Here is a 25,016-nt window from a genome sequence, read left to right on the forward strand (position 1 = left end):
GGTCAACAATTACCATTTTGGACGCTCTCTATCTCTATGCTTTGTAACAGTTTATTCTACACAGATCATTTATTAAACATACTTTAGAGTTTCAATATATAGATTATCTGATTATCACCAGTTTTTAAATGACTTTAATTCAAGCTAATGTGTGCTGAATCACACCGTCATCAAGTATGAAACAAAAGTGATGAAAAGTTGGCGAAAAGTTTCTAATAACTACAAAGAAATACCTGAAAGTGTAGAGCTTAAAAGTTGTGTACTGTCCTTTCACCATAGCTGTATATTCCATAATGATAAGAAGGAAGTGCTCAGTTTTCTGTGTGTTTTGCCAGATGGACGTACCAGGAGTTCTTCAGTCGCTACAGAGTGCTGATGAAGCAGAAAGATGTACTCCCTGATAGGAAGCTGACCTGCAAGAACGTTCTGGAGAAATTAGTACAGGTCAGACTGACTTTAATGTTACACTGTACTGCTCACAATGTGCTTTATTTAAAAAAAAATAAATAAAAAGACCCCACAAACGGTGACTCTCCTCTTTTCTGCGCTCTCCGTTCTTTACTTCTGTCTCCTCAGGACCAGGATAAGTATCAGTTCGGTAAAACTAAGATCTTCTTCAGGGCCGGCCAGGTGGCGTACCTGGAAAAGCTGAGAGCGGACAAGCTGCGCGCCGCCTGCATCCGCATCCAGAAGACCATCCGCTGCTGGCTGGCACGCAAGAAGTACCTGCGCCAGCGCAGCGCCGCCATCACCATTCAGAGGTTCACCAGGGGATACCAGGCCCGCTGGTAGGTCCTGACGCTTTGCTGTCCGGGTCAGCAACAGCTCAGGTTTACGCTACAGAATGTGGAAACTGAGGAGTTTCATTAACTCAGTGCATCAATAAGTCAAGCAACACACTGGCATGATGATTATTAAAAGAGGAAAATAGTGGGCGGAGTCAGAAAAATCAGAACAACGATGGCAAAAGGCTGTGAGTCAACTGGCCTCTCAAACCATTTTTACCCCTAATTTGTTCCTTCTACTTGTTTCCATACGGTACAAATATTTTCCTCGCCTTGTGATTTATAGATCAGTTTATATTTCTATTTTTTTAAACAATATTTCATGAATTATAGAGAGGAATAAAACTAAAATCACATGTCAAATTTACTTGTACATTATTGTTTGGAAGTTCTCTTTCTTTATTTCCGTTCCTGTAACCATTTGTGGAAGTCGACTCATAATGAAACATGGATTGACTCCCGATTGAGCCACAATAATTTCAAACAGCCTCCTGCTTTATTTTTATGATGCATTTACTGAATTAATGCAGAGGAATTTGCTCATGGCTCTCTAGAAATATAGAAAAAGATGTTGGGACCGAAACGATTAACCGTGATGAATCGATTGTTGAAATAATCATCAACTAATTTAGTAATTGATTAATCATTAACTGGAGTGTACAAACTAAAAAAAAAAAAAGGCCATTTTCTTAGAGAACAGCATATTCAGAGCAGTAATTAAGGCAAAACTGTACAAAAAATACACATTTTTTATTTAAGATGAAAAGAAACTGTCAGTAAATATTTTCTACCCAGAACGTCTCAAATGGTACCGTTTTAACTTCACTTGATTCAAATTCTGTAAATAAAAAAAAATCTGGTTTTCCACAAATAATCAACAGATTAGCTATATACTGTTTTAATAAGTCAAGCCAAAAGCACTGAGCTTTTTACATGTTGATCAGTTTGATTAAGATTATTTTTGTTTGTTTTTTTGCAACAAATAATCAAGAGTTAACTAAAGAAAAGCCACGTTGTTCCATTTCAAACAATAAAAATTACATTCTTCTTTAAAAAAATGGAATTAAATTTGTTTATATTCTTCTATACAGTTAATCGGCTACTCAATATTGACTAGAATAATTGATTTCTAAAATAACTGTTAGCTACAACCCTAAATGATTTTAAATTGTAAGTTCTCAATTGCAAGTGAAAAATATTGTCCTGGTTGGTCTGAAATGATGCATGATGTGAAATGGCCACTGGCTTCACTTCACACGTTAAACTGCAAAACAACCCGTAAAAAACTAGCAGCAAAACGAGGTTATCAAAGGTAATTTAAAGAGAAAAAGGACATAGATGTTTATTTTGTGCAAACAGGCTCGCCAGTGGCAAATGTTTTCCCTATACTGGAGCTAAAGAATCTAAAGAAAGAGTTGAAGTTATGTGTAGGAAAAGGGAAAAAAAACCCTCTTTGTGTTTCCGGACAGTTTGGCAAAGTTCATGCGGCGCACTCAGGCGGCCACCATCATCCAGAAGTACCAGAGGATGTGTGTGGAGCGGAAACGCTTCAGGCAGAAGCAGGCTGCTGCGCTGGCCATGCAGACCATCCTCAGAGCCTACATGGCCCGGCAGAAGTACCAGGCGGTGAGACCCGGCACACGATGACACATTCGTTCATGTTTTTACGTCATCAGGGCAATCATTCAGACAGGCCTGTTACCATAGCAACAACATAGCAGGGTTGTTGCTATTGTTGGACGATAAATTGTCCCAGAAGGTATTGGAATAAATGATAATATTGTTGTTTTGAGGCAGTTTTCAAGTGATATAATAGTTATGAAACCACAACGCAACAACACACTCGCAACGATCAATACGCTTTAAATTCTAATGGATATTTAATACTTGGATTAGGAGACATTTTAAATATTTAAAGTAAACAAACAAAACAACAAATGCAATGAATTATGAAGTGTCTGTAAATATCACAAAGGACCAGATTGAAGACTTTTGTCGTCCAGTTTTTGGTATGGAGAGAGAAAAACGATAAATGATGAAAACAGAATTTATTGAGCTCATTTCAGCTCGTCATGCTGATTTATTGATTTATTGGAACAGGCCTACGTTCAAATCTGCGTAGTTCTCCACGCGCCTCTTTCGGTTCTGTAATTCAAAGTCTCTGTCCCCCGCCGTGTGCAGCTGCTGCGGGAGCACAAGGCGGTCATCATTCAGAAGCACGTCCGCGGCTGGTTGGCCCGCTGCTGGTACAAGCGCTGCCTGGAGGCCATCGTCTACCTGCAGTGCTGCATCCGCAGGATGAGAGCCAAGCGGGAGCTGAAGAAGCTGAAAATCGAGGCTCGCTCGGTGGAGCACTTCAAGAAGCTCAACAAAGGCATGGAAAACAAAATCATGCAGCTGCAGAGGAAGATCGACGAGCAGGTGACGAGCGTCCGCTCTCCGTTTTGGTTGATCCTCGTCTTTATTTGAGACTCCCAACAGTTTTTCCAACGGGATTTGTGCGCCCTGTGGTTACAGAACAAGGACAACCGGGTGATCAGCGAGAGACTGGTCTCTCTGGAGAGTTCGTACGCCTCCGAGAGCGAGCGCATGCGCGGCGAGCTGGGCCGCCTGCGAGGGGTGGAGGAGGACGCCAAGAACAAAACCAACCAGGTGTCGTCTCTGCTGGAGGAGCTGGAGAAGCTGAGGAAGGAGCTGAGCGTCACGCAGCAGGAGAAGAAGACCATCGAGGACTGGGCGCAAAAGTACAGGGACGAAATGGAAAAGGTATGGCATCTTTTCCTGATTTTTCATTTTGTTTGTTTGTTTGTTTTTGTGTGTGTGTGGGTGTGTGTGTGTGTGTTTTCAGTTTCACAGCTGAGTGTTTATTTTTAACTTTTACGTCTCACGTCTGCCTCCTGAGACTGTGTTTGATAAAAATGCTATAAATAGAAACGATAGCTGGTATGTGACTTAGTTTCAAAGTATTATTTTCATCTGATGCCTTTATGTGGGCAACAGAGGAAGAGGATTTAAAAAAAAAATCTTATTTAGGTGTCAGAAGAAATTGCACTTGGACGTCGAGACGGAGCAGAATAAATGTCCAAAACCTTCAGATTCTCCCAAAGAGGTTGAGCTTCATTTTAAGGAGGCACCCGATTGCAATTTTTAGGCCAGTCACAGATTTTTTTTAAAAAGACTACCTGGCAATTCAGATTTTTAAGTCAATTTATTTATTGTATTTGACACCATCGGATGTTTTAATGATTTATTCAAGATTCTGAGCTTCCACGTCTCTCCAGTAACAGAAAAATAGTTATTGTTTTTTTTTTTAAGTTACTAGAGAAGTCTGACAACTCACTAAGTTGTCAACAGAAGGTCCAAAGTTGTAGGACAACCGGACCTCGAGGACTGCAGGTTGAGACCACTGCGCTGAAACACTCATCGGATTTGTACTTAATCTTTTTAGTTACATTTTTAGTTGGTGTGTTTTTATGGTTTGATTGGCGCATCTTCCACTTCATCCGGAATCGCGTCACAGAGAGACACAGACTTCCTCCCTCCCAATATTTCACGAATCGTTTCCTTCTGTTCAGATGGTTTCCGAGCTGAAGGACCAGAACGGCCTGCTGAAGAAAGAGAAAGACGACCTGAACCGGATGATTCAGGAACAGAGTCAGCAGATGACAGGTGTGTTTCACATCCTACTGATAACTTTGTTACGGCAGGAAAAATGAAGAAAGCTTCATCTGTCATTCATCAGTACGATTGTTTAGTTTAAAAGTTGAGAAGAAGTGAATATGAAAATCCCTGTGCAAATGTATACTGGATCAACATGTATGGTGAGAATTTGGATAGAAGATCGCAGTGCAATTTATTTTATTTTTTGTTTTTGTGACACCAGCACGAAAACAACATCTAACTTGCCAGTTAAAGTTCAAAATTATTCATAAAAATTAATTGGAGCATCTTTGCTTGTTTGCTGCTCTTGCAAGGTTAATGTGATACCAACATATCATCTGGGCTGACATGGTATGATGCAGGGGGCCCCAAATTAAAATCTGCTTAGGGCCCCAAAAAGGCTTGGCCCGGCTCTGCTCTGTGGTTCAGCAAAAGCCAATGGCTGCCATGTTTTTTTAGTCAAGTTATTTAAAATTCCTGGGTTAAACTGGATTAAACTTGATAAACATGTCAACGCTAAATGTGGCTCAAATGTTCCCTTTAAGAGGGCGAACAATATATCTAGGTGACCTGATTCTGGACCATTGGGATGTATGTGCATATAATAAAAAAATACTTTATTGTTTTGTAAGTGGCCAGTTTAAAAAAACGAAACAAAACAAAACAATGACCAAAAAGTGGTTAAAAACCAAACCGCAGCACTTCATTTAGTTCTTTTTGTTAAAAAACCCCCCAAAAACTGGGAAAACGAATGATGTCATGAATGTTTTTCACTGTTTGTGTATTTCCCCAAATAAAGAGAAGAAAACAAAAGTTGTCCTCTGTGTCATCCCGCCAGAGAAAATGACTCGCGCGATCGCGCAGGAGACCCAGCAGCTGGAGACGGATCTGAACGAGGAGCGCTCCCGCTACCAGAACCTGCTGACCGAACACCTGCGCCTGGAGGAGAAATACGACGACCTGAAGGAGGAGCTGGCTCACTCCACGGTGAGGAGAGCGCACACGCCAGCAGAGGCCGGGTCACACGGACCGGACGTTTCCACTACGGTTCCACAGCACGCATAAGAAAAGAAACGATTAATCGGATTTCCCGTGATTAATCGGTTACTGAAACGATTGACTCATTTAGTAATTGATTAATTGTAAACTAAACTCCAGTTTGCTAAAGGAACAACATATTCAGAGCCGTAATTAAGTCAGAACTGTACAAATATATCTATACATTTTGCATTTAAGGTAAAAGTGTCATAGTTTTAGCTTCACCTGGTTCAAATTCTGTAAAAAAAAAAAATATATGAATAATTTGCTACAAATAATCAAGCTTTCACTAAATAAATGCTGCATTATTGCATTTTAGCCAATAAAATATTTTTCTACTTTAATAAACTAATTTAATTATTTGCATTTTCCATGCAGTAATAATATTTGTACAAAATAAGCTTTGATCAATTTATCTGATGAATCAATTAATCGTCACAGTAATTGATTATTAAAATAATCATTAGTTGTTCTTTATTTTACATTTTATTTAAACTTGGTATTAATGGGAAAAGTTTTTGAAACCTTGTTGTTTGTAGGAACAAAAAAATAAACTGTAAAAGCTTTAAACTGAAAATATGTAGAGAATATTTGTTGTCAAAAATATTTTCCATTTTTTAAAATTGAGTTTATGAAAAGTAACAAAAGTCCCGTGTTATTTGGACTTTTTGCTTTTGTGTATTAGTTTCTTATTTTTCTTCTTCCATATTTGTTTCCTCTGTTAGTTCAGTTTTTTTTTATTTAATTTTATTTATTCTTTATGATGGTTACAGTCAGATTAATTCCCTCGCTTGTACAGAAAAATGTTTCCTAAAATGTTTCATTTGATGGAGGGACATTTTCAGAGTTCGTGGTCTTCGGTTTGTTCCTCAGTGATAAAATTTACTGTTACAGCCAAGAAAAGCACAAAAGAAACCTGAAGGATTAGTGTTTTCTAATGACATAAAAGGATTGTTGTTTTGTTTTGATTTCTTTTAAATTAAAGAATCATCTGTTCTTGTGTGGGCAGAACGTCTCCAAACCGGGCCACAGGAGAACAGACTCCACCCACAGCAGCAACGAGTCGGAGTACACGTACAACTCAGAGTACGCCGAATTAGAGGACGGTTCCCGCGTTGGCGAAGTAAGGCGCCTGACGGCAACTCGTGTTCAGAAAGACACCAGCATAAGACATCTGCTAATGCTCCAGAACGTGTGGAAAACGGAGTTTTGCTGGTAAACTTGTCACTGTTGTTGCATATCTGTGTCACTCAGGACGTGACACGAGGAATGGACACCTCGCTGACCCTGAAGCTGCAGAAACGCGTTACGGAGCTGGAGCAGGAGAAGCAGTCGCTGCGCAACGAACTGGAGAACAGAGAGGAGCAGTTCCAGCGGGCTAGAGCCAGGGTAGGACGCCCTCACTTCACCCTGGTTTTACCTGCAATTTGTTTTCTAGTGCCTCTGATGAGTTAAAAAAAAATTCATTTCAAAAAGAGAAACTCGTGTTGAAATCTATGACAGACAGACTGACATATTTTGAGTGTTTGTGATCATTTTGATGGAATTTGATATTCCTACACTCTGTGAAAGTGGTCAACATTTGAACTTTGGTGAACAAAGTTTTTACAGGAATCCATGATTGGTCGTAACAATAGACTTTATTTGGTAAATCTTTGTTCATCCATCCATCCATCCATCTTCTTCCGCTTATCCGGGGTCGGGTCGCGGGGCTAGCAGCTTCAGAAGGGAGGCCCAGACTTCCCTCTCCCCAGCCACTTCTTCCAGGTCTCACTGTCGTTGCCCACATGAGCTTTGAAGTCCTCCAGCAGAACCAGGGAGTCCCCATGAAGGGTGGGTAATCTGAACTGTCGTTCGGCCCATAAGCACAAACAACAGTCAAAACCCGTCCCCCCCACCTATAGGCGGAGGGAGGCTACCCTCTTGTTCGCCGGGGTTAACCCCAACGTACAGGCGGCGAGATGGGGAGCAACAAGTATGCCCACTCCTCCCCAATGCCTCTCACAGCTGGCAACTCCAGAGTGGAAGTACGTCCAGCCCCTCTCAAGTAGACTTGTTCCAGAACCAGAGCCAGGCGTCTAACTATTTCTAGACAGAACCTCTCATCCTCACACACTGGCTCCGGCTCCTTCCCCACCAGAAAGGTGACATTCCACGTCCCAAGAGCTTCTGCAACCGAGGATCGGACCGCCAGGGTCCATGGGTAAAAGCCCGGCCACCAGGCGCTCGCCATCGTGCCGCCCCTCCGGGCCTGGCTCCAGAGTGGGGCTCCAGTGATCCGCCTCCGGGCGAGGAAACACCAAGCCCAATGTTATTTCTCATCATAGGGTCTTTGGGCTGCACTTTGCCTGGTCCCTCACCTAGGACCTGTCTGCCTTGGGTGACCCTACCAGGGGCATGAACAGGCACGTGCAGAGGGGGGAGGCGAAGGGGGCTTGAGCCCCTGCCCTTTTTATCCTTGATCCCCTAGGGCCCTTTTTGAGGTTTTTTGGGGGTTTTTTTCCAAAAAAAGGTTTTTTAATTTTTTCTTTTTAATCTGTATGTCAGAAGGCCTGTTTGTGCCCCTCAGCAATAATATTTAGCTAAATAAAATAATTTAGTTAAAAAAACTAGTCTGACTGCCCTCAGTCTAATAATGACTCTCAGAGCCTCCATGTTGTTCAGACATTGGGTCCATGGTGAGGAGGAGGAGGGGGCGGATCTGTGTCATCAAATTATGGGCAAGAATATTTTTTTTCATACACTGGTTTGTGAATAAAAATGTAGGTCTGATGTTGACGTTAGAAAAACTGTTTCTATTTATATTTTTATAATCCTTGCAATAGCAGGACAAAACCCGCCTCACCCTAAACACAGAAATGCTTCAGCTGCAGAGAAAACTTCTGACTTTAACTTCATCATTCTGCTAAAAGCCCGGTTCGGTTCACTACAGGCAATCTGGGTCGGTCCCACCGACAGATAAAAAGAATGTCTGTAACACACGGTACCGGCTGTCACCCTTGATCAACGCAGCTCGAAGCCCCGGTACCACCTGGTACCGGGTGGTACCACGTATTGACTGCTCGCTCTGCTTCTCCTTAACGTTTCTACCAGGCGGGTTGAAGCCGCTGCTGACAGGATCTGGGCTGGAGGTTCCCGGCTGTAAATAGAAGTTACTGCAGAACCTCAAGTGTTAAAGGAAGATTCGGCCCAATTAGAGCATTTAGACTTCACAAAATAAACATCAGAGAAAATATTGTAGCAATAATTAGAACTGCAGCAAAAAGCCAAACACGCCACAATGAAATGAATCAAAATGTCTCTAAAGCATCGGGGGACTGACAGGGGCCACTGGGGGATTCCAGGTTGATTCCAGGAAGATTCCAGGTAGATTCCAGAGATGTGCATCGCAGTGGCTGTTCATGCAGGGCGGCCCAAGGTAATATGGGGCCTTAGACAGAACCCTCCTCCCCCCAGAACCCGTCCTATTAAGAACCTCAGCATCACTAACAAGTTTAAATATTGATAAGGTGAATCTGTGAGAGGGAGACCAGGTTTATTGGCTGAGTTTAAAATCAATCACTGATTATTGGTTATTTGCTGTGATGTATTTGTGAACAAACCTAATTGAAACACAAAGATTACACCATATTGTAGCCATGGTAACACAACAATCAAACTATCAAGATGATTCTTTAAACTTTTACAAAGTAAACTTCCTAATTAAATCCTAAATGTACTATTTATTTTTCTCAGCTGAATGCATTAAATAAAATATAATAACATTGTCATTCTCTATAAATAATGCTACAGGTTTAGATCTATGGTCTGTGTTACAATTAAACCATTTCTAGGGGCCCCTGAGTGTCTGGAGGCCCCTGAATGTTTGGAGGCCCCTAAATGGCCCCTATGAGTTTCTTTATCTTGATATTCCAGTCTTATAATTCTAGGTCTCAAAGGTTTAACATCAAACTATTATATAGAGTTATCCCCTTTGAGCTCTTTAGATCTATAAATCATTCTGCATCCAGGTTGTTCTAGAAGTTAAATAGATTTCATTGGGGCTTAATTAGTAAAATGGCAGCAATTTTGCTTATTTCATAACTTCCTAACCAGAGACTTTCTCTCCTCTGATCAGAGGAGCTACAGTCTCAGATTAACTCAGCCCTCCAGGACTGTCAGCAGCAGAAACAGAAACTTTATAACTGTTGGGGAAATTTTACACTATATTTACTTGGCATGGCAATGATGTAGTAGGATCCAGTTAGATTATTGATTAATATGGGTTGTTGGTATGTTGTTGTACAGTGTTTTTGTTCAATGTGCACCTTTTTTAAATTTGAGCCCCTGCCCCTCCAAAGGTCTCTGCACGGCCCTGAGATACATAGTATTTCAAAAGAGCAGAGGAAATCTTATGTTTTTTGAACAATAACAATACTTGTTGTTAAGCTGTTGCTAAGAGATGACAGCGTTGTCTGGTAAGCAAAGGCCACAATGTAAACATTACATATTTTAGTTTTGCAAAGTTTACAAACTCTAAATTTGTTGTGTAAGCATATAAGCAGTATTTCAAAAGAACTTATGTTTTATAAACAATATTATTCCTTATTAATTTGGTGCTAAGAGATGAGCGTTTTTTTTTCTGGTAACAAACTGCCATGAAGTTTCAATCCGATTTTTACTTTTGTGTTCAATGTCTGTGTACCATTAATGGTAAAAAAAACAAAAACATTTTCACTTTTCTCCAAAATTCACCAACTTGACAATTCTTAAGTAGAATCAGATGAGTAGTATTTTAAAAGAGCAGAGGAAATCTTATGTTTTTTGAACAATAACTATATTTGTTGTTAAGAATGTTGCTAAGAGATGACAGCGTTTTCTGGTAACCAAGACCACAATGCAAACATTAGATATGTTAGTTTTGCAAAGTTTACAAACTCTAAATTTGTTGTCTAAGCATATAAGCAATATATCAAAACAACTTATGTTTTATGAACAATATTATTCCTTATTAATTTGGTGCTAAAAGATTAGTGTTTTTTTCTTTTTCTGGTAACAAACAGCCACGAAGTGTAAATCAGATTTTTACTTTTGTTGTCAATGTCTGTGTACCATTACTGGCAAAAAAAGAAAAAACATTTTCAAATTCTCCAAAATTCACCAAAGTGACAATTTTTAAGTATAAGATATGTAGTGTTTTAAAAGAGCAGAGGAAATCTTATGTTTTTTGAACAATAACAATACTTGTTGTTAAGCTGTTGCTAAGAGATGACAGCATTGTCTGGTAACCAAGGGCCACAATGTAAACATTAGATATTTAATTTAGCAAAGTTTACAAACTCTAAATTTGTTGTCTAAGCATATAAGCAGTATTTCAAAACAACTTATGTTTTATGAACAATATTATTCCTTTTTAATTTGGTGTTAATAGATGAGCGTTTTTTCTTTTTCTGGTTACAAACTGTCACGAAGCATAAATCAAATTTTTACTTTTGTCTTCAATTTCTATTTTATAGTATATCTACCATCAATGATAATAAAAACATTCTAATTTTTCTGTAAAATTCACCAAAGTGACGATTTTTAAGTAGTGTTTCAAAAGAGCAGAGGAAATGTTATGTTTTTTGAACAATAACAATATTTGTTGTTAAGCTGTTGCTAAGAGATGACAGCGTTTTCTGGTAACCAAGACCACAATGCAAACATTAGATATGTTAGTTTTGCAAAGTTTACAAACTCTAAATTTGTTGTCTAAGCATATAAGCAATATATCAAAACAACTTATGTTTTATGAACAATATTATTCCTTATTAATTTGGTGCTAAAAGATTTGTGTTTTTTTCTTTTTCTGGTAACAAACAGCCACGAAGTATAAATCAGATTTTTACTTTTGTTGTCAATGTCTGTGTACCATTACTGGCAAAAAAAAAAAAAAACATTTTCAAATTCTCCAAAATTCACCAAAGTGACAATTTTTAAGTATAAGATATGTAGTGTTTTAAAAGAGCAGAGGAAATCTTATGTTTTTTGAACAATAACAATACTTGTTGTTAAGCTGTTGCTAAGAGATGACAGCATTGTCTGGTAACCAAGGGCCACAATGTAAACATTAGATATTTAATTTAGCAAAGTTTACAAACTCTAAATTTGTTGTCAAACTGATAAGCAGTATTTCAAAACAACTTATGTTTTATGAACAATATTATTCCTTTTTAATTTGGTGTTAATAGATGAGCGTTTTTTCTTTTTCTGGTTACAAACTGTCACGAAGCATAAATCAAATTTTTACTTTTGTCTTCAATTTCTGTTTTATAGTATATCTACCATCAATGATAATAAAAACATTCTAATTTTTCTGTAAAATTCACCAAAGTGACGATTTTTAAGTAGTGTTTCAAAAGAGCAGAGGAAATGTTATGTTTTTTGAACAATAACAATATTTGTTGTTAAGCTGTTGCTAAGAGATGACAGCGTTTTCTGGTAACCAAGACCACAATGCAAACATTAGATATTTCAGTTTTGCAAAGTTTACAAACTCTAAATTTGTTGTCTAAGCATAAAAGCAATATTTCAAAACAACTCGTTTTATAAACAATATTATTCCTTATTAATTTGGTGCTAATGAGCGTTTTTTCTTTTTCTGGTAACAAACTGCCATGAAGCATAAATCAGATTTTTACTATTGTGTTGAATTTCTGTTTTATAGTATATCTACCATCAATGATTAAAAAAAATAAAATAAAATTAACTTTTCTGTAAAATTCACCAAAGTGACAATTCTTCAGTATTATAAGATAGGTAATATTTCAAAAGAGCAGAGGAAATCTTATGTTTTTTGAACAATAACAATATTTGTTGTTAAGCTGTTGCTAGGAGATGACAGCGTTGTCTGGTAACCAAGGGCTACAATGTAAACATTAGATATTGTAGTTTTTCAAAGTTGACCAACTTTAAATTTGTTGTGTCCAAACTGATGAGCAGTATTTCAAAAAAACTTATATTTTATAAACAGTAATATAACTTATTAATTTGGTGCTAATAGATGAGCGTTTTTTCTTTTTCTGGTAACAAACTGTCTCAAAGCATAAATCAGATTTTTACTTTTGTGTTCAATGTCTGTGTACCATTAATGGCAATAAAAACATTTTCACTTTTCTCCAAAATTCACCAACTTGACAATTCTTAAGTAGAATAAGATGAGTAATATTTCAAAAGAGCAGAGGAAATCTTATGTTTTTTGAACAATAACAATATTTGTTGTTAAGCTGTTGCTAAGAGATGACAGCGTTTTCTGGTAACCAAGGGCCACAATGTAAACATTAGATATTTTAGTTTTGCAAAGATTCCCAACTCCAAATTTGTTGTCTAAGCATATAAGTAGTATTTCAAAACAACTTATTTTTTATAAACAATATTATTCCTTATTAATTTGGTGCTAATAGATGAGCGTTTTTTCTTTTTCTGGTAACAAACTGTCATTAAGTATAAATCACATTTTTACTTTTGTGTTGAATTTCTGCTTGATAGTATATTTACCATCAATGATTAAAAATAAAATAAAATTAACTTTTCTATAAAATTAACTAAAGTGACAATTTTTTAGCAGTATTTCAAAAGAGCAGAGGAAATCTTATGTTTTTTGAACAATAACAATATTTGTTGTTAAGCTGTTGCTAAGAGATGACAGCATGTTCTGGTAACCAAGGGCCACAATGTAAACATTAGATATTTTAGTTTTTCAAAGTTTACCAACTCATAATTTGTTGTGTAAGCATATGAGGCGTATTTAAAAAGAACTTATGTTTTATAAACAATATTATTCCTTATTAATTTGGTGCTAAGAGATTAGCGTTTTTTTTCTGGTAACAAACTGCCATGAACTTTCAATCCGATTTTTACTTTTGTGTTCAATGTCTGTGTACCATTAATGGCAAAAAAAATACATTTTCACTTTTCTCCAAAATTCACCAACTTGACAATTCTTAAGTAGAATCAGATGAGTAGTATTTTAAAAGAGCAGAGGAAATCTTATGTTTTTTGAACAATAACTATATTTGTTGTTAAGAATGTTGCTAAGAGATGACAGCGTTTTCTGGTAACCAAGGGCCACAATGTAAACATTAGATATTTTAGTTTTTCAAAGTTTATCCACTCTAAAAATATTTTCCAAGCATATGAGCAGTATTTCAAAAGAACTTATATTTTATAAACAATAATATAACAACAATAATATAACTTATTAATTTGGTGCTAATAGATGAGCGTTTTTTCTTTTTCTGGTAACAAACTGTCTCGATGCATAAATCAGATTTTTACTTTTGTGTTCAATGTCTGTGTACCATTAATGGCAAATAAAACATTTTCACTGTTCTCCAAAATTCACCAACTTGACAATTCTTAAGTAGAATAAGATACGTAGTATTTTAAAAGAGCAAAGGAAATCTTATGTTTTTTGAACAATAACAATATTTGTTGTTAAGCTGTTGCTAAGAGATGACAGCATTGTCTGGTAACCAGGGGCCACAATGTAAACATTACATATTTTAGTTTTTCAAAGTTTACCAACTCTAAATTTGTTGAGCCCCTGCCCCTCCAAAGGTCTCTGCACGGCCCTGGGCATGAAGCCCCAGACAGCAGAGCTCCCAGGGTCATTGGGGCACTAAAACCCCTCCACCACAATAAGGTGTCAGCCCAAGGAGAAGATTCCTCTCTTTGTTTTAGATGTAAAACCGATACACTAATAATAATTTAGGTTGTTTAGTTTAAATGTTATGACCTACACAATCAGAAAAAAACAATTAGCTTGACTGTCAATAAACGGCCTGCACTTTATCAAGTCAGAGGACTCCAAAGCACTTTGCGTTACAACTATGCATTCATGGAGGTGGACAGACCAGGCCAGTAAAAAAATATAGGGAGGCACAGCTAAAGAAAAAAAAAATTTTGTATTTATTCATTTATTGGGTTTTATATGAATGTCTTTATTGAAGAAGGTGACTCTGTTTGTCCTTTCTATGATTGAAAGTTATTGTTACAAAGATGTATCCAATCATATCAATGGAATGTTAAGTGGAAGGAAAAAGTGTGGTTGAGAAAGTTTTACTTTTTACATAAAATTGCTTTACAAAAAACCTTCCGATTTATGCTACCTCATGTGTCTGTGTATCGATATATGTCTATATGATCATATAATCATGTATCTGAGTCCATTATGTTTATTTATCTCCGGTTTCTTTTGATGTGTGTTTCAGGATGATGCACAGTTCAGGAAGGCTCGTGGTGCAGAGCTGGAGTACGAGTCCCTGAAGGTAAGCGGAGGATCAGGACCATTCCACACACACACACACACACACACACACACGCCGGCTCGCTGCGATGTGCCTCTGACTAACCGCGGCGCTCCGATGCGCTCGCCTCTCAGCGTCAGGAGCTGGAGTCGGAGAACAAGAAGCTGAGGCACGACCTGGCCGAGATGAGGCAGAGCCTGCTGGGCGGCGCGGCCGCGGGCGCCGGCGCGCCGGGCTCGCCTGCTTACAAGGTGCTCCTGGACCAGCTCAACGCTTCCTGTGAGGAGCTGGAGGTCCGCAAGGAGGAGGTGCTGATCCTGCGGTCCCAGCTGGTCAGCCAGAAGGAGGCCGTGCACCACAAGGTGAGGATGGAAAAATGTTTCTTCTTTTTTTTCTTAAATGCGGAAATTAAGCCAAGTGGCGCCCCTACTGTGATCATCTGAAAGAGAAACGGTGGCGTTGTGGAGCTGCATGTAGGTGGACGATGCCGGGTCTGTTTTTCATCCACCAGTTCTTCACCTCATCATGTTCTCTGTTTGTAGTGAGACGCACCAAAACATGTTTCTTCTTCGTTGATCTGGTGTCATTTCCATGTTTCCGTGTCAAACGGAAAGAACACATATCTGAGCAGCTGCCGTTTGTCTTTCAGAACGTGGGTTCCCAAACGTAGCGCCCCCTGGTGGCCAACAGTTTGAAAAACACAGTTTTCAAAGCCAAACGGTGGCCTGAATGTCTGCTGCTGTACGGCCTGTGGCTGCGTTTCCATTACAAACGTGCGCAAAACTTTCTCGATATTCTGCTAATGCAAAAAAAAAAAACAACAACATAATTTATTAAACAAGAAATGCGATCAAAGGTGCACCTGAATAATAAGTTGTTAAAATTGCTGTTGATTGCTGTCATCAGAAGAATTGCTTATGGTGTTTATGAACAACACATCCCTTATACTTTGGAGCAGCTACCTTTAAATGCTGCGTTTCAGGGAGTCTATAGTTGCCGATTTTGCAGAACCGCTACGGCTTCCACACAATTTTTGATGAACTTTGCGATGCTGTGACAAATGATCGCTTTGCTACTGCTGGATACAAACTGGCGCAAGGCGAAAACAAGCGTTTTCCATCAGCCCATAACCAACTTTTGAAAAAACAAAACAAAAACACACCTCATCAGGTTTTAGTTGAAAAACGTGATGATTTTTCCAAAATTCTAGTATTTCCATTAAGCAAATTTATTTTCATGATTCCAGTTTGAGCAATTTTACGGTCAATGGAAACGCATCTTGTGTTGCTGAGATCCTCTCTGTCCTAGCCATGTGTCTAACTCTCTGTCTCCACCTTCTCTCCTCCATTCATGCTTTTCCACAGGATGAGAAGGTACAGTTGATACATTCAGTCATCCATGTTTTGGGATCTGATTTTTATTTTTCATGGTTCTATTTGATTTGTTTGTTGTGCTACAAGCCTTGAGGAGCAAACAGCCTAAACTAGAACTGCTGCGGCTGTAAACACTGGAGGCATGCGTTTGGGTTTGGTGGATTTATTTTTAAAATGTAGCCCAGGGTTGGGTAATAAATTAATTTTTTTTGTTAATTGATTTCTCTTAAGCTTCTCTTAACTCTTGTTTTTTTTTTGTTTTTTTCTTCTCACCGTCGCATCGTGGGTTTATCAGTGATCACTTCACAGCAGTCTCTTTTTGCGATCGGGACGTCTGAGTGTGTTGACGTGTTGTGAACACTTTAACGTTCTTTCTCGTTTTGACGACTCCTCCTCCGTTTTTGTCTCTCTTCCAGGAAACCATGACGGAGCCTTCGGTGTTTGCTCAGGATGTGAACAAACTGAAAGACGCCGACGAGTTGAAGCAAGCCTACGTGGGGCTCAAAGACACCAACAGGTAACGCAGCTAAGCCAAGCTCTGCTTCCGTTAAATCTCTCCTCTCTGTCATTAAAGGGGCAGTGTTATGTAAAATCTACTTTTTTTTAGCATTACATCGTGTTATTATGTTCGCTCAGTAAAACACACCTGGAGCGTTGCCTTGATTCTTTTATGCATGTTTAAGAAATCCTAGAATCTCCCAAGGCAACCATGCAGCTGTGCAAAACACCTGGGTGGACCAAGCCCCGCCTTCGAGACGCAGTTGCCAAACATTCACATTATAGAGCAGCCCGCCCACCCCCACCCAGCTCCTTCAGACTAGCCTGCAGCAATTAGCAAACACCTGGTGGAACTGAGCATCTGCTGAGCTCGTTATGCCAGCTACTTCTCAGTGCAACGCAAGTAAAAATGTTGATAAAGGGTTGTAGAGGAGCCATGTTGTGACGACTTCCTGGAAGTTTCAGAACAAGCAGGTCCTTTTAAAGAGACACAGCCCCAATTTCAAGGCATTACATTTCTTTTGAGTCATATTTGATATATTTTTATGACAATTGAAGTTAACAAAGTTAGTTGATTGTGCTCTAAAACTATACTATGTGCCTGGGAAATGCATGATACTGCCCCTTTAAGACGTACCTCTGTTACAAATCATTGAAAGTTGTGTGTGAGAAACCAGTGTGCGGCTGTATGTCCTGCCCAGATCCCCCAGATCAGTGCGTCCAGCGCTGGAAGTCAGTGACCTCCTGAGTAGGCTGAGGTAACTGAGCAAGGCGGCTCATGCATCGTGGATCTGAGCGTGCATGGCCGCTCTGTTGGGGGGGTGAGGGGGGGGGGGTGACAAAGTTCCCAACGACCGATGCTGGAAGCGGCTGATTTCAGACTGCTGCGTTTTAGAGAGTCACATGACATTTTCTGGACCTCCGGCATGTGATCTAACACCTTGAATGAATGAATGAATGAATGAATGAGAGCATTCTGACTCTGATTTTCAGTGGAGCTTTCTTGAAGATCTCCATCATTTATATCGCAGAATGAACCGAAGCATGCAGATGGTTGGCACAACTAAACAACCTCTAGTTCTGACTAACCCACCGACTGCAGTGTGTCTTCAACACAGAGCATGAAATTCATTATTTCCTCTCGTTTTCTCTCTTTCTTATTGATTCTGCTCTGCAAAATGTTAAGGAAGTTTTCAAAACAGCATATTTTAGTCTCCATCAGCTTGATTGTTTCTTTTTTTTTTTTAGCTGCAAAATATACATTGTATTAAAAGAGAGCAAATATAATTATGCAGGGTAAAATTTAAGAAGTTGTAGTCGTAATCATAATTACTAAATAATAATTTATTGATATGACAAAATCCATTGCTTTCTGTGTGAGCACCATTTCATTCTTAAATTGGAGCAAATGTTTGCTGTGAATAGCTGCTTTGTTTTAGCAGCAGCCAGATGGAAGAATAGAAGCATAAAATAAAATAATTAGACTTCCATTAAATATATTATTATATTAGTAATGTCCTTTACTGTCCCACAGGAGGGAAAAATTATGGTGCATCAGTGGCCAGAAAAAAAGACTGAGGCAATATGACCACATAAGAAAATAAAGCTGCACTTATTGCCAGAGTTTAAAGTTACGTAAGAATCATCATGTCTACTGTATTGCAAAACAGGAAAGTGAGTTTTTAGATTATGTATTATTTTTTAAATAAGTAAGGATTGATTTCTGCAATACTTGTTTATATTTCCCTAATTAAGGAGGAAAAAATATTACCATAAAATTAATCATACTTCTTGCCCTTAACTAGAAATAAACCTACACTTTCAAAAAAATGGTATTGAGTACATATCGTAGTCTCTGTATCAGCTAAAAATTTTTGTATCATAATGATCTAATATTATGATATATATATGATGATATATGGAAACTGTCTCATTTGCAGTGGAGAAAAGAGATTGTGAAAACCTCTATTGCACAAGCTGTCTTTGAACGCCTCAGCAGGACTGGAAAGTAAAGACATTTTGTTAACTACTACTGGTATAATATGACCTAAAAAAGATTTGTTTAAAATGACTTAAAAATGCTTTTCACATTTCACAGTAAATGATAAACACTGTGATAAATGCCATTCCTCACTGCAGAATGCATAAGTTCAGATAAAAGTAGCAGACTATATATTGAAAACATTCAGGATTAATTCTGAACAAAGTATAAATTAACTTACATTTTAAATGCTTCATTTTTCTGCAGTCCACTCACCAAATGTTACAATATTAATACGTTGTAGAAGTATTTTGGACTGACAGCTCAGGCTGGACGTGGATGTGTAATCATCCATCGTATGATGTCATCCATCGTATGATGTCATCCATCGTATGATGTCCTCCATCGTATGATGTCCTCCATCGTGCGATGTCCTCCATCGTATGATGTCATCCATCGTATGATGTCCTCCATCGTACGATGTCCTCCATCGTATCGTACGATGTCCTCCATCGTATCGTACGATGTCCTCCATCGTATCGTACGATGTCCTCCATCGTATCGTACGATGTCCCTCACTGGGTCCTCCGTGTCTCTATGTGGGTCAGATCTGCAGCTCCAGACCTCCACGGGCTGAATGAGGATGGGGAGCTGTGGCTGGTTAATCAGGGCTTAAAGGAGACCACCAGGTGGCGCTGAGGCGCTCTGAAGTGGCCATGTGTTTGGCTGTAGTGCCAGAAGGAGATGTCTTCTTCTGGGTCTCTTCACCGTTTCTTCTCTGTGTTTCCTTTCATATTAAACTTAAATGCTTCACTCATCACTGATTCTTGGACTTCAGATGATATTTCCAATCAAAGATGTGGCGCCACGATGATTTATTGAAGACTTTGGATGGATTCCTTTGTCTTTTCTTTGCTGCTGGTTTCCAAGATCATCCCGTTACTAATCCTTGCTGTCGTGTGTAAACTGTAGATCTTTAACAGGAAGTTTGAGCTTTGACACTGCAGGTACATCTTCAAAAGTGTCAATCATGGAAAATGTCATTAATGGGTTCGTTTCAGAAACTAGAACTCATATCATGTAGATTCATTATGCAGAGTGAAATATTTCAAGTCTTTTTTTTTCTTGTAATTTTGATGATTATGATGAAAAGTCTAAAGGAAAGTGACATTTGCAGCCAGAGTGTTGGATTCATCCGTCCACAGTGCCTTACAATCCTCTCCAGGCTGCGGTTCTCTCTGTTGCTGCTACATCTTTTCCTACCAGACTTTTTCCTTCCACTCAACTTTCCATTAATGTGCTCTGATCCAGCACTGTGTGAACAACTAGCTTCTTTAGTAACAAAGACTAAGAGACCGTTTAAAGGCTCAGGAAACCTTTGCAGGAGTTTTGGGTTTATCGGCCGATATTGAACTTTTTAACTTTTCACAATATTTTACTTTTCCGAGACGGCTTCAAAAAAAGTTGATCTCTAAGCCATAATCAATAAATTATAAGAAATAAAGTCTCAAAATATTTCACTCTGTGTGTAATGAATTTATATAATGTGAGTTTCTGAAATATGTGATGAGAAATGTTGAATTTTGTCACCATATTCTAATGTTTGGAGACGTACCTGTAAAACAACTTCTGGACTGTGTGGAGAAGATGATGTTCGAAAGAAAGTTTTTGGTTTCTAAGCTTTTCTTTTCATCTTTTCGTTGCTTTGCTGAAGAGTTTTGGTAAACAATAAGTCAGGCCGTCAGTTTAGGTTGAGATGTGCTGCTGTCTGATCCGTCCTGCTCATGCATGTTCTTTTGCACAGCAGACCTTGCAGCCCTGCTAAAAAAAAATTTTCTTATCCTCCAGATCAGCTGTAAAATAAGCTTCTACAAAACTAGCTTAGGGCTGTGTTCTTCTGATTACCTCTGCTGGTCTCTATGGTTCTGCTGGTCTCTATGGTTCTTGAGTAGAAGTCTGAATCTCTGCACAGCATGCTGCTGCCGGCCTGCATCAGCGCGCTCTGATGAAAATGCTCCCTCCTTTGTTTTGTTTTTTTTTTCCTAACATTGTTTTGTTTCTCCCCAGGCTGCTGGAGCAGCAGCTGCAGGCCCAGCGGAGGACGTACGACAGCGAGGTGGAGTCGCTGCGCGGCGAGCTGCAGAACGTGAAGGAGGAGAACAACCGGCAGCAGCAGCTGCTGGCCCAGAACCTGCAGCTGCCTCCCGAGGCCCGGATCGAAGCCAGCCTGCAGCACGAGATCACCCGGCTCACCAACGAGAACCTGGTACGCGCCAACACACTCCGTCACACACAGAGGAGCAACAGACGCACGTCCGGCTGAAAAGATGCTGGGAGAAAAACATGCCGAGTAAAGGGCCAGTCCGCTGAAAATTAGAGTCCAGCTATCAGACGAGGCCTCGCCTTGGAACTTTACCAAACGGTTGGCTCAAGGAGGGAAGTGATCTCATCTGAAACAATTAATCAGATGGACTGTGATTAATTGATTATTGAAATAATAGTCAAATGATTTAGTCATCGATTAATCGTTAACTAGAGTATACATTCATCCGTTTACTGAGATAACACTCAGAACAGTCATTAATCCAAATATTTACCAACAATCGATATTTTGTACTTAATATTACAAACAATCGAACCTTTGTTAAATGTGTTTTACCAGAACTCAAGTGGCGTAACTTTAGCTTCACCTGGTCCAAATTCTGTAAAGACAAAAACAAACAAACCCTCCTATTAGGCACCTTTTGCTGTCCAATTAGTATCAGTTAATCCAAAAGATAATCAATAAATCAGCCCTGCACAGTATTGATAAGTCAAGCAGAAAGGGCTGGGCTTTTCACATGATGGATGAGGTTGATGATATTTATTCAGGGCGTCCCGATATGTTTTCACTTCCGATACGATGCTGATATCGCAGCTTTGAGAATTGACTGATACCTATATCGGCACGAAACAAACCGTCTTTCATTACTTATTCTCTTGTGTTAAATATTAGAAAATGCTTGATCTAGTGATATTATCCAAACGGAGAACAATAATCAACAGCAATAGCTGTGAGAACAACTGAGCCATGTATTATTAACCAATGGGTTTCCTCACATGCGCTCCTGGATAGAAAGGCTGGGGCGATACTTGTTCTTTTGGACGATATTGAACTGATTTCCAATATCGATATCGGAAAATCCCCAGTGCATTTTCCGTTTGCAACAAATAATCAGGCGTACACCAGGGATGTTATGTTGTTGCATTTTAGGCAATAAAATAGTTGATTTTCTTATATTAAATCTTTTCTTAATTGTTTGTATCTATTACTGTATTTCTAATATTGTATTTAAAAAAGATTAAAAGAAAAATCTATAAAATTATAAAAAAACATTTTGTCCGATTCTCAAAAAAATGAATGGATAACCAAAATAATGGTTAGTTGCAGTCTCTGTCTCATTTAGCAAATAATCTTGGAAGTGTAGATCTTGCTCTTACTTTCTTGCAGTTCCAACAACACTTTGACTTGCATTAACCGTCTGTCCCTGCAATGCATCGTGACTTTTTTCATTTTGAGCCACAAATTAATGAAAGCGAAACAACGGCTGTGTGGATGTTGTCACCTGACAGGAACTCATGGCCGACGACCCCACAGCGTCCAGAGAGGCTCGAGTCATCATATTACGGCGGATGGTTGTATGTAGAGTCAGTGTGTGTGTGTGTGTGTGTGCTCACATTAACTGAGGTTGGTGTGTTCTGAGCGATCACTACTTTAGGGCACTTCTTCTCCTCTAACGACTAGAAAGTCCCACAGCCTTTTCTTCCTCTGAAGCAATAATCAGCACCGCTGCTCTAATTCCAGTCTGAAATGGCCTGCTGCACCACCTTCTGTTTGTTTTTCATGTCTTTCTTTCTTACCCACCACTAGAGGGCAACATTTGTAGGGCTGATTATGCTCTGCTCTCATCCTCTGTGTGGGTGCTAGGATCTGATGGAGCAGCTGGAGAAGCAGGACAGAACCATCCGGAAGCTGAAGAAGCAGCTGAAGGTTTATTCCAAGAGGATCGGAGAGATGGGGGGTACGGCACGTTCATCACACTCTCTGAAAACCGGGATAGTTTTCTGGAATTTTGTTACACACATTTTGTTAGCTTTTTTGTTGTTGTTGTTGTTTTCAGTCAGCAGCTGGTGCGTAACCCCCACTGCAAAAAAAAAACAACAACAAAAAACCCCAAAAGACAAACTATAACTCAAAATAATAAAAACTAATGTAGAAAACTGAGCATCCCCTCCTCCAAAGAAAACCGTAACAAATAAATCAAATCTGAAGTCGAAACCAAATAAAACTTAAAAAGACATGGAGGTAAAAACTAATGTGCTGTAGATATGAAGCTAAGTGTGTCCTGAACCCTGTTTCCCAGCGGGTCACACCGAGGGACAGACGTCTCCGGGACAGATGGTGGAGGAGCCCATCCACCCAGTCAACATCCCCCGCAGGGAGAAAGACTTCCAGGGAATGCTGGAGTACAAGAAGGAGGATGAGATGAAGCTGGTTAAGAATCTCATTCTGGGTAAAAACGGCCATCTTAAATAAAGAAGTTCAGGTTTTTTAATGACCTTTAAGGAGCAAAGTAATTCACAGACTCTTCTTTTATGTAGCCATTTCTAAAAATAAAAAAAACCCAAATAAAATAAATGACCAATAATATCTTTAGGAAGTGAGAAATCTGAAAGTGTTCTTTCGACCTTCCAGAGCTGAAGCCTCGCGGCGTAGCCGTGAATCTGATACCAGGTCTGCCGGCCTACATCCTGTTCATGTGTCTGAGACACGCAGACTACGTCAACGACGACCAGAAGGTTCGGACTCTTCTCACGTCGACCATCAACAGCATCAAGAAGATCCTCAAGGTGTGTTTACGTAATGGAAGACCAGCAGACAAGAATCGGGCTGACTGACAGTGGCTGGTGAGGAAAGATCTGTTGATGCTGATACCTTTCTTCTTCTTCTTCTTCTTCTTCTTCCGCTCCTCTTAGAAACGAGGCGATGACTTCGAGACCGTCTCGTTCTGGTTGGCCAACACCTGCCGCTTCCTGCACTGTCTGAAACAATACAGCGGAGATGAGGTGACACCAACACTCCTGCACACCAAAAATAAAAAAGAAAATACAATTTGCTAAATATTAGCCTCTTTATCCTTTTTCCTTGTACACAGGAGGCAGAAGTGAAAAGGAATTGAATGTCTGATCATTATCAGAGCTGTATAAGAGGCTAGCACTAATGCTAGCAGAACTAAGTTATTCATACACCTGGCAGATTTAGATTTAACAGGGCGTTAATTTCATGTGTCTAAAATTAAGGCCTTAAATGTATTGAAAAACAACAGGCTGGCCTTAAATTTGTTAACTACAAGTCTTAAATTTTGTTGGGGCAGAACTATTTAATCTCATATATTCCATGTTTCCTTTTTTCTGGCTGGACTTTTCTGCTATGTAAAACATCTTTGTTGTGCTGTGCGACTATTGATAACTAGCTGCTAATATACCCTTGCTGGCTTGCTAGGTAGCTTTTTTTTAAAGTCTACCGTGGGTAAGTGCGAGATTACTGCCAGCTGTCTGGACGATGTTCATCTTAGTCCTTAGTAGATTTCTGTTACAATTCATTTCTTGTATACGTTTCTGTTGTGATACAGGTCTTAAATTGTATTCATAAGGACTTTTTAAAAGTCTTAAATTTGAGTTGGTGAAACCTGCAGAAACACTGTTTTGAGATCATTTTCAATCGTTTGGAAATTGAAAAATGACAATTTTAGGAAATATAAATACATTTTGATAATTATTTTATTAAGAAATAAAGGAAAGAATGTGAGCAATGACTCTGCTGGCTAGTCCAGGGAAGTAAAGAAAAGATCAAAGTACATTGCTTTTAATATCCACCAGCCCTCTTACAGGGATGGCAGCAAAAGGGAGCAAAGGTTTACTTCACAACTCTGGTATTTGCACCTGCAGACTACCTGCAACCCTGGACGGTTCAAACCCACTTCAGAAATATCCTTTATTATGCGTTTCCAGCGAGCTGCCTCCAACATGAAGGGTGTTTTATTGCTACATTTTATTGCTTGATTGACATAAAACAGTTTGACATAACAAGTGGCATGTCAAAAATTATTTTTTATCAGTAATGAATGGCATTTTTTTTATTGTGGTCAAACTCTTTGTATGATAAATGCTTTTTTTTGCCACTGAATATTTATATGAAACAATTTGTGCTCCATTTTGTCTGGTTACTCCTTCCACACTTTGGCCCAGTGCAGGTAGAAATGTTTATGGGATCATTTCTAACTCATTATTTGCCTGGTTTAGATGAAAAAAATCAGCAAGCAGAGAGATATGGAGTAAAGACAATAAATACAGCGAGATGCAAATAGCCGTCATG

At 39.0% G+C, this 25,016-nt stretch overlaps 1 protein-coding gene across 9 annotated transcripts in view; it reads left to right on the forward strand.

The window, feature by feature from the left end:
- myo5aa (myosin VAa) overlaps positions 1–25,016 on the forward strand; it is a 63,425-nt gene that overhangs the window by 31,915 nt on the left and 6,494 nt on the right. For 3 of the 9 annotated variants that reach the window (XM_044096772.1, XM_044096770.1, XM_044096771.1), the window contains 20 exons: positions 336–444; positions 577–788; positions 2,255–2,411; positions 2,967–3,206; positions 3,303–3,551; positions 4,361–4,454; positions 5,284–5,432; positions 6,493–6,606; positions 6,738–6,872; positions 14,714–14,770; positions 14,884–15,111; positions 16,114–16,122; positions 16,539–16,639; positions 17,322–17,378; positions 20,669–20,867; positions 22,214–22,279; positions 22,569–22,662; positions 23,005–23,154; positions 23,337–23,491; positions 23,618–23,707. In XM_044096772.1, the coding sequence (XP_043952707.1) occupies positions 336–444; positions 577–788; positions 2,255–2,411; positions 2,967–3,206; positions 3,303–3,551; positions 4,361–4,454; positions 5,284–5,432; positions 6,493–6,606; positions 6,738–6,872; positions 14,714–14,770; positions 14,884–15,111; positions 16,114–16,122; positions 16,539–16,639; positions 17,322–17,378; positions 20,669–20,867; positions 22,214–22,279; positions 22,569–22,662; positions 23,005–23,154; positions 23,337–23,491; positions 23,618–23,707 (2,665 nt within the window). The remainder of the gene's footprint in view (positions 1–335; positions 445–576; positions 789–2,254; positions 2,412–2,966; positions 3,207–3,302; positions 3,552–4,360; positions 4,455–5,283; positions 5,433–6,492; positions 6,607–6,737; positions 6,873–14,713; positions 14,771–14,883; positions 15,112–16,113; positions 16,123–16,538; positions 16,640–17,321; positions 17,379–20,668; positions 20,868–22,213; positions 22,280–22,568; positions 22,663–23,004; positions 23,155–23,336; positions 23,492–23,617; positions 23,708–25,016) is intronic. The other 6 variants (XM_044096795.1, XM_044096774.1, XM_044096785.1 and 3 more) reach the window with 6 other exon arrangements.

The sequence above is a fragment of the Gambusia affinis genome, linkage group LG02 (genome assembly GCF_019740435.1).
Source record: "Gambusia affinis linkage group LG02, SWU_Gaff_1.0, whole genome shotgun sequence".
Classification (NCBI taxonomy): domain Eukaryota; kingdom Metazoa; phylum Chordata; class Actinopteri; order Cyprinodontiformes; family Poeciliidae; genus Gambusia; species Gambusia affinis.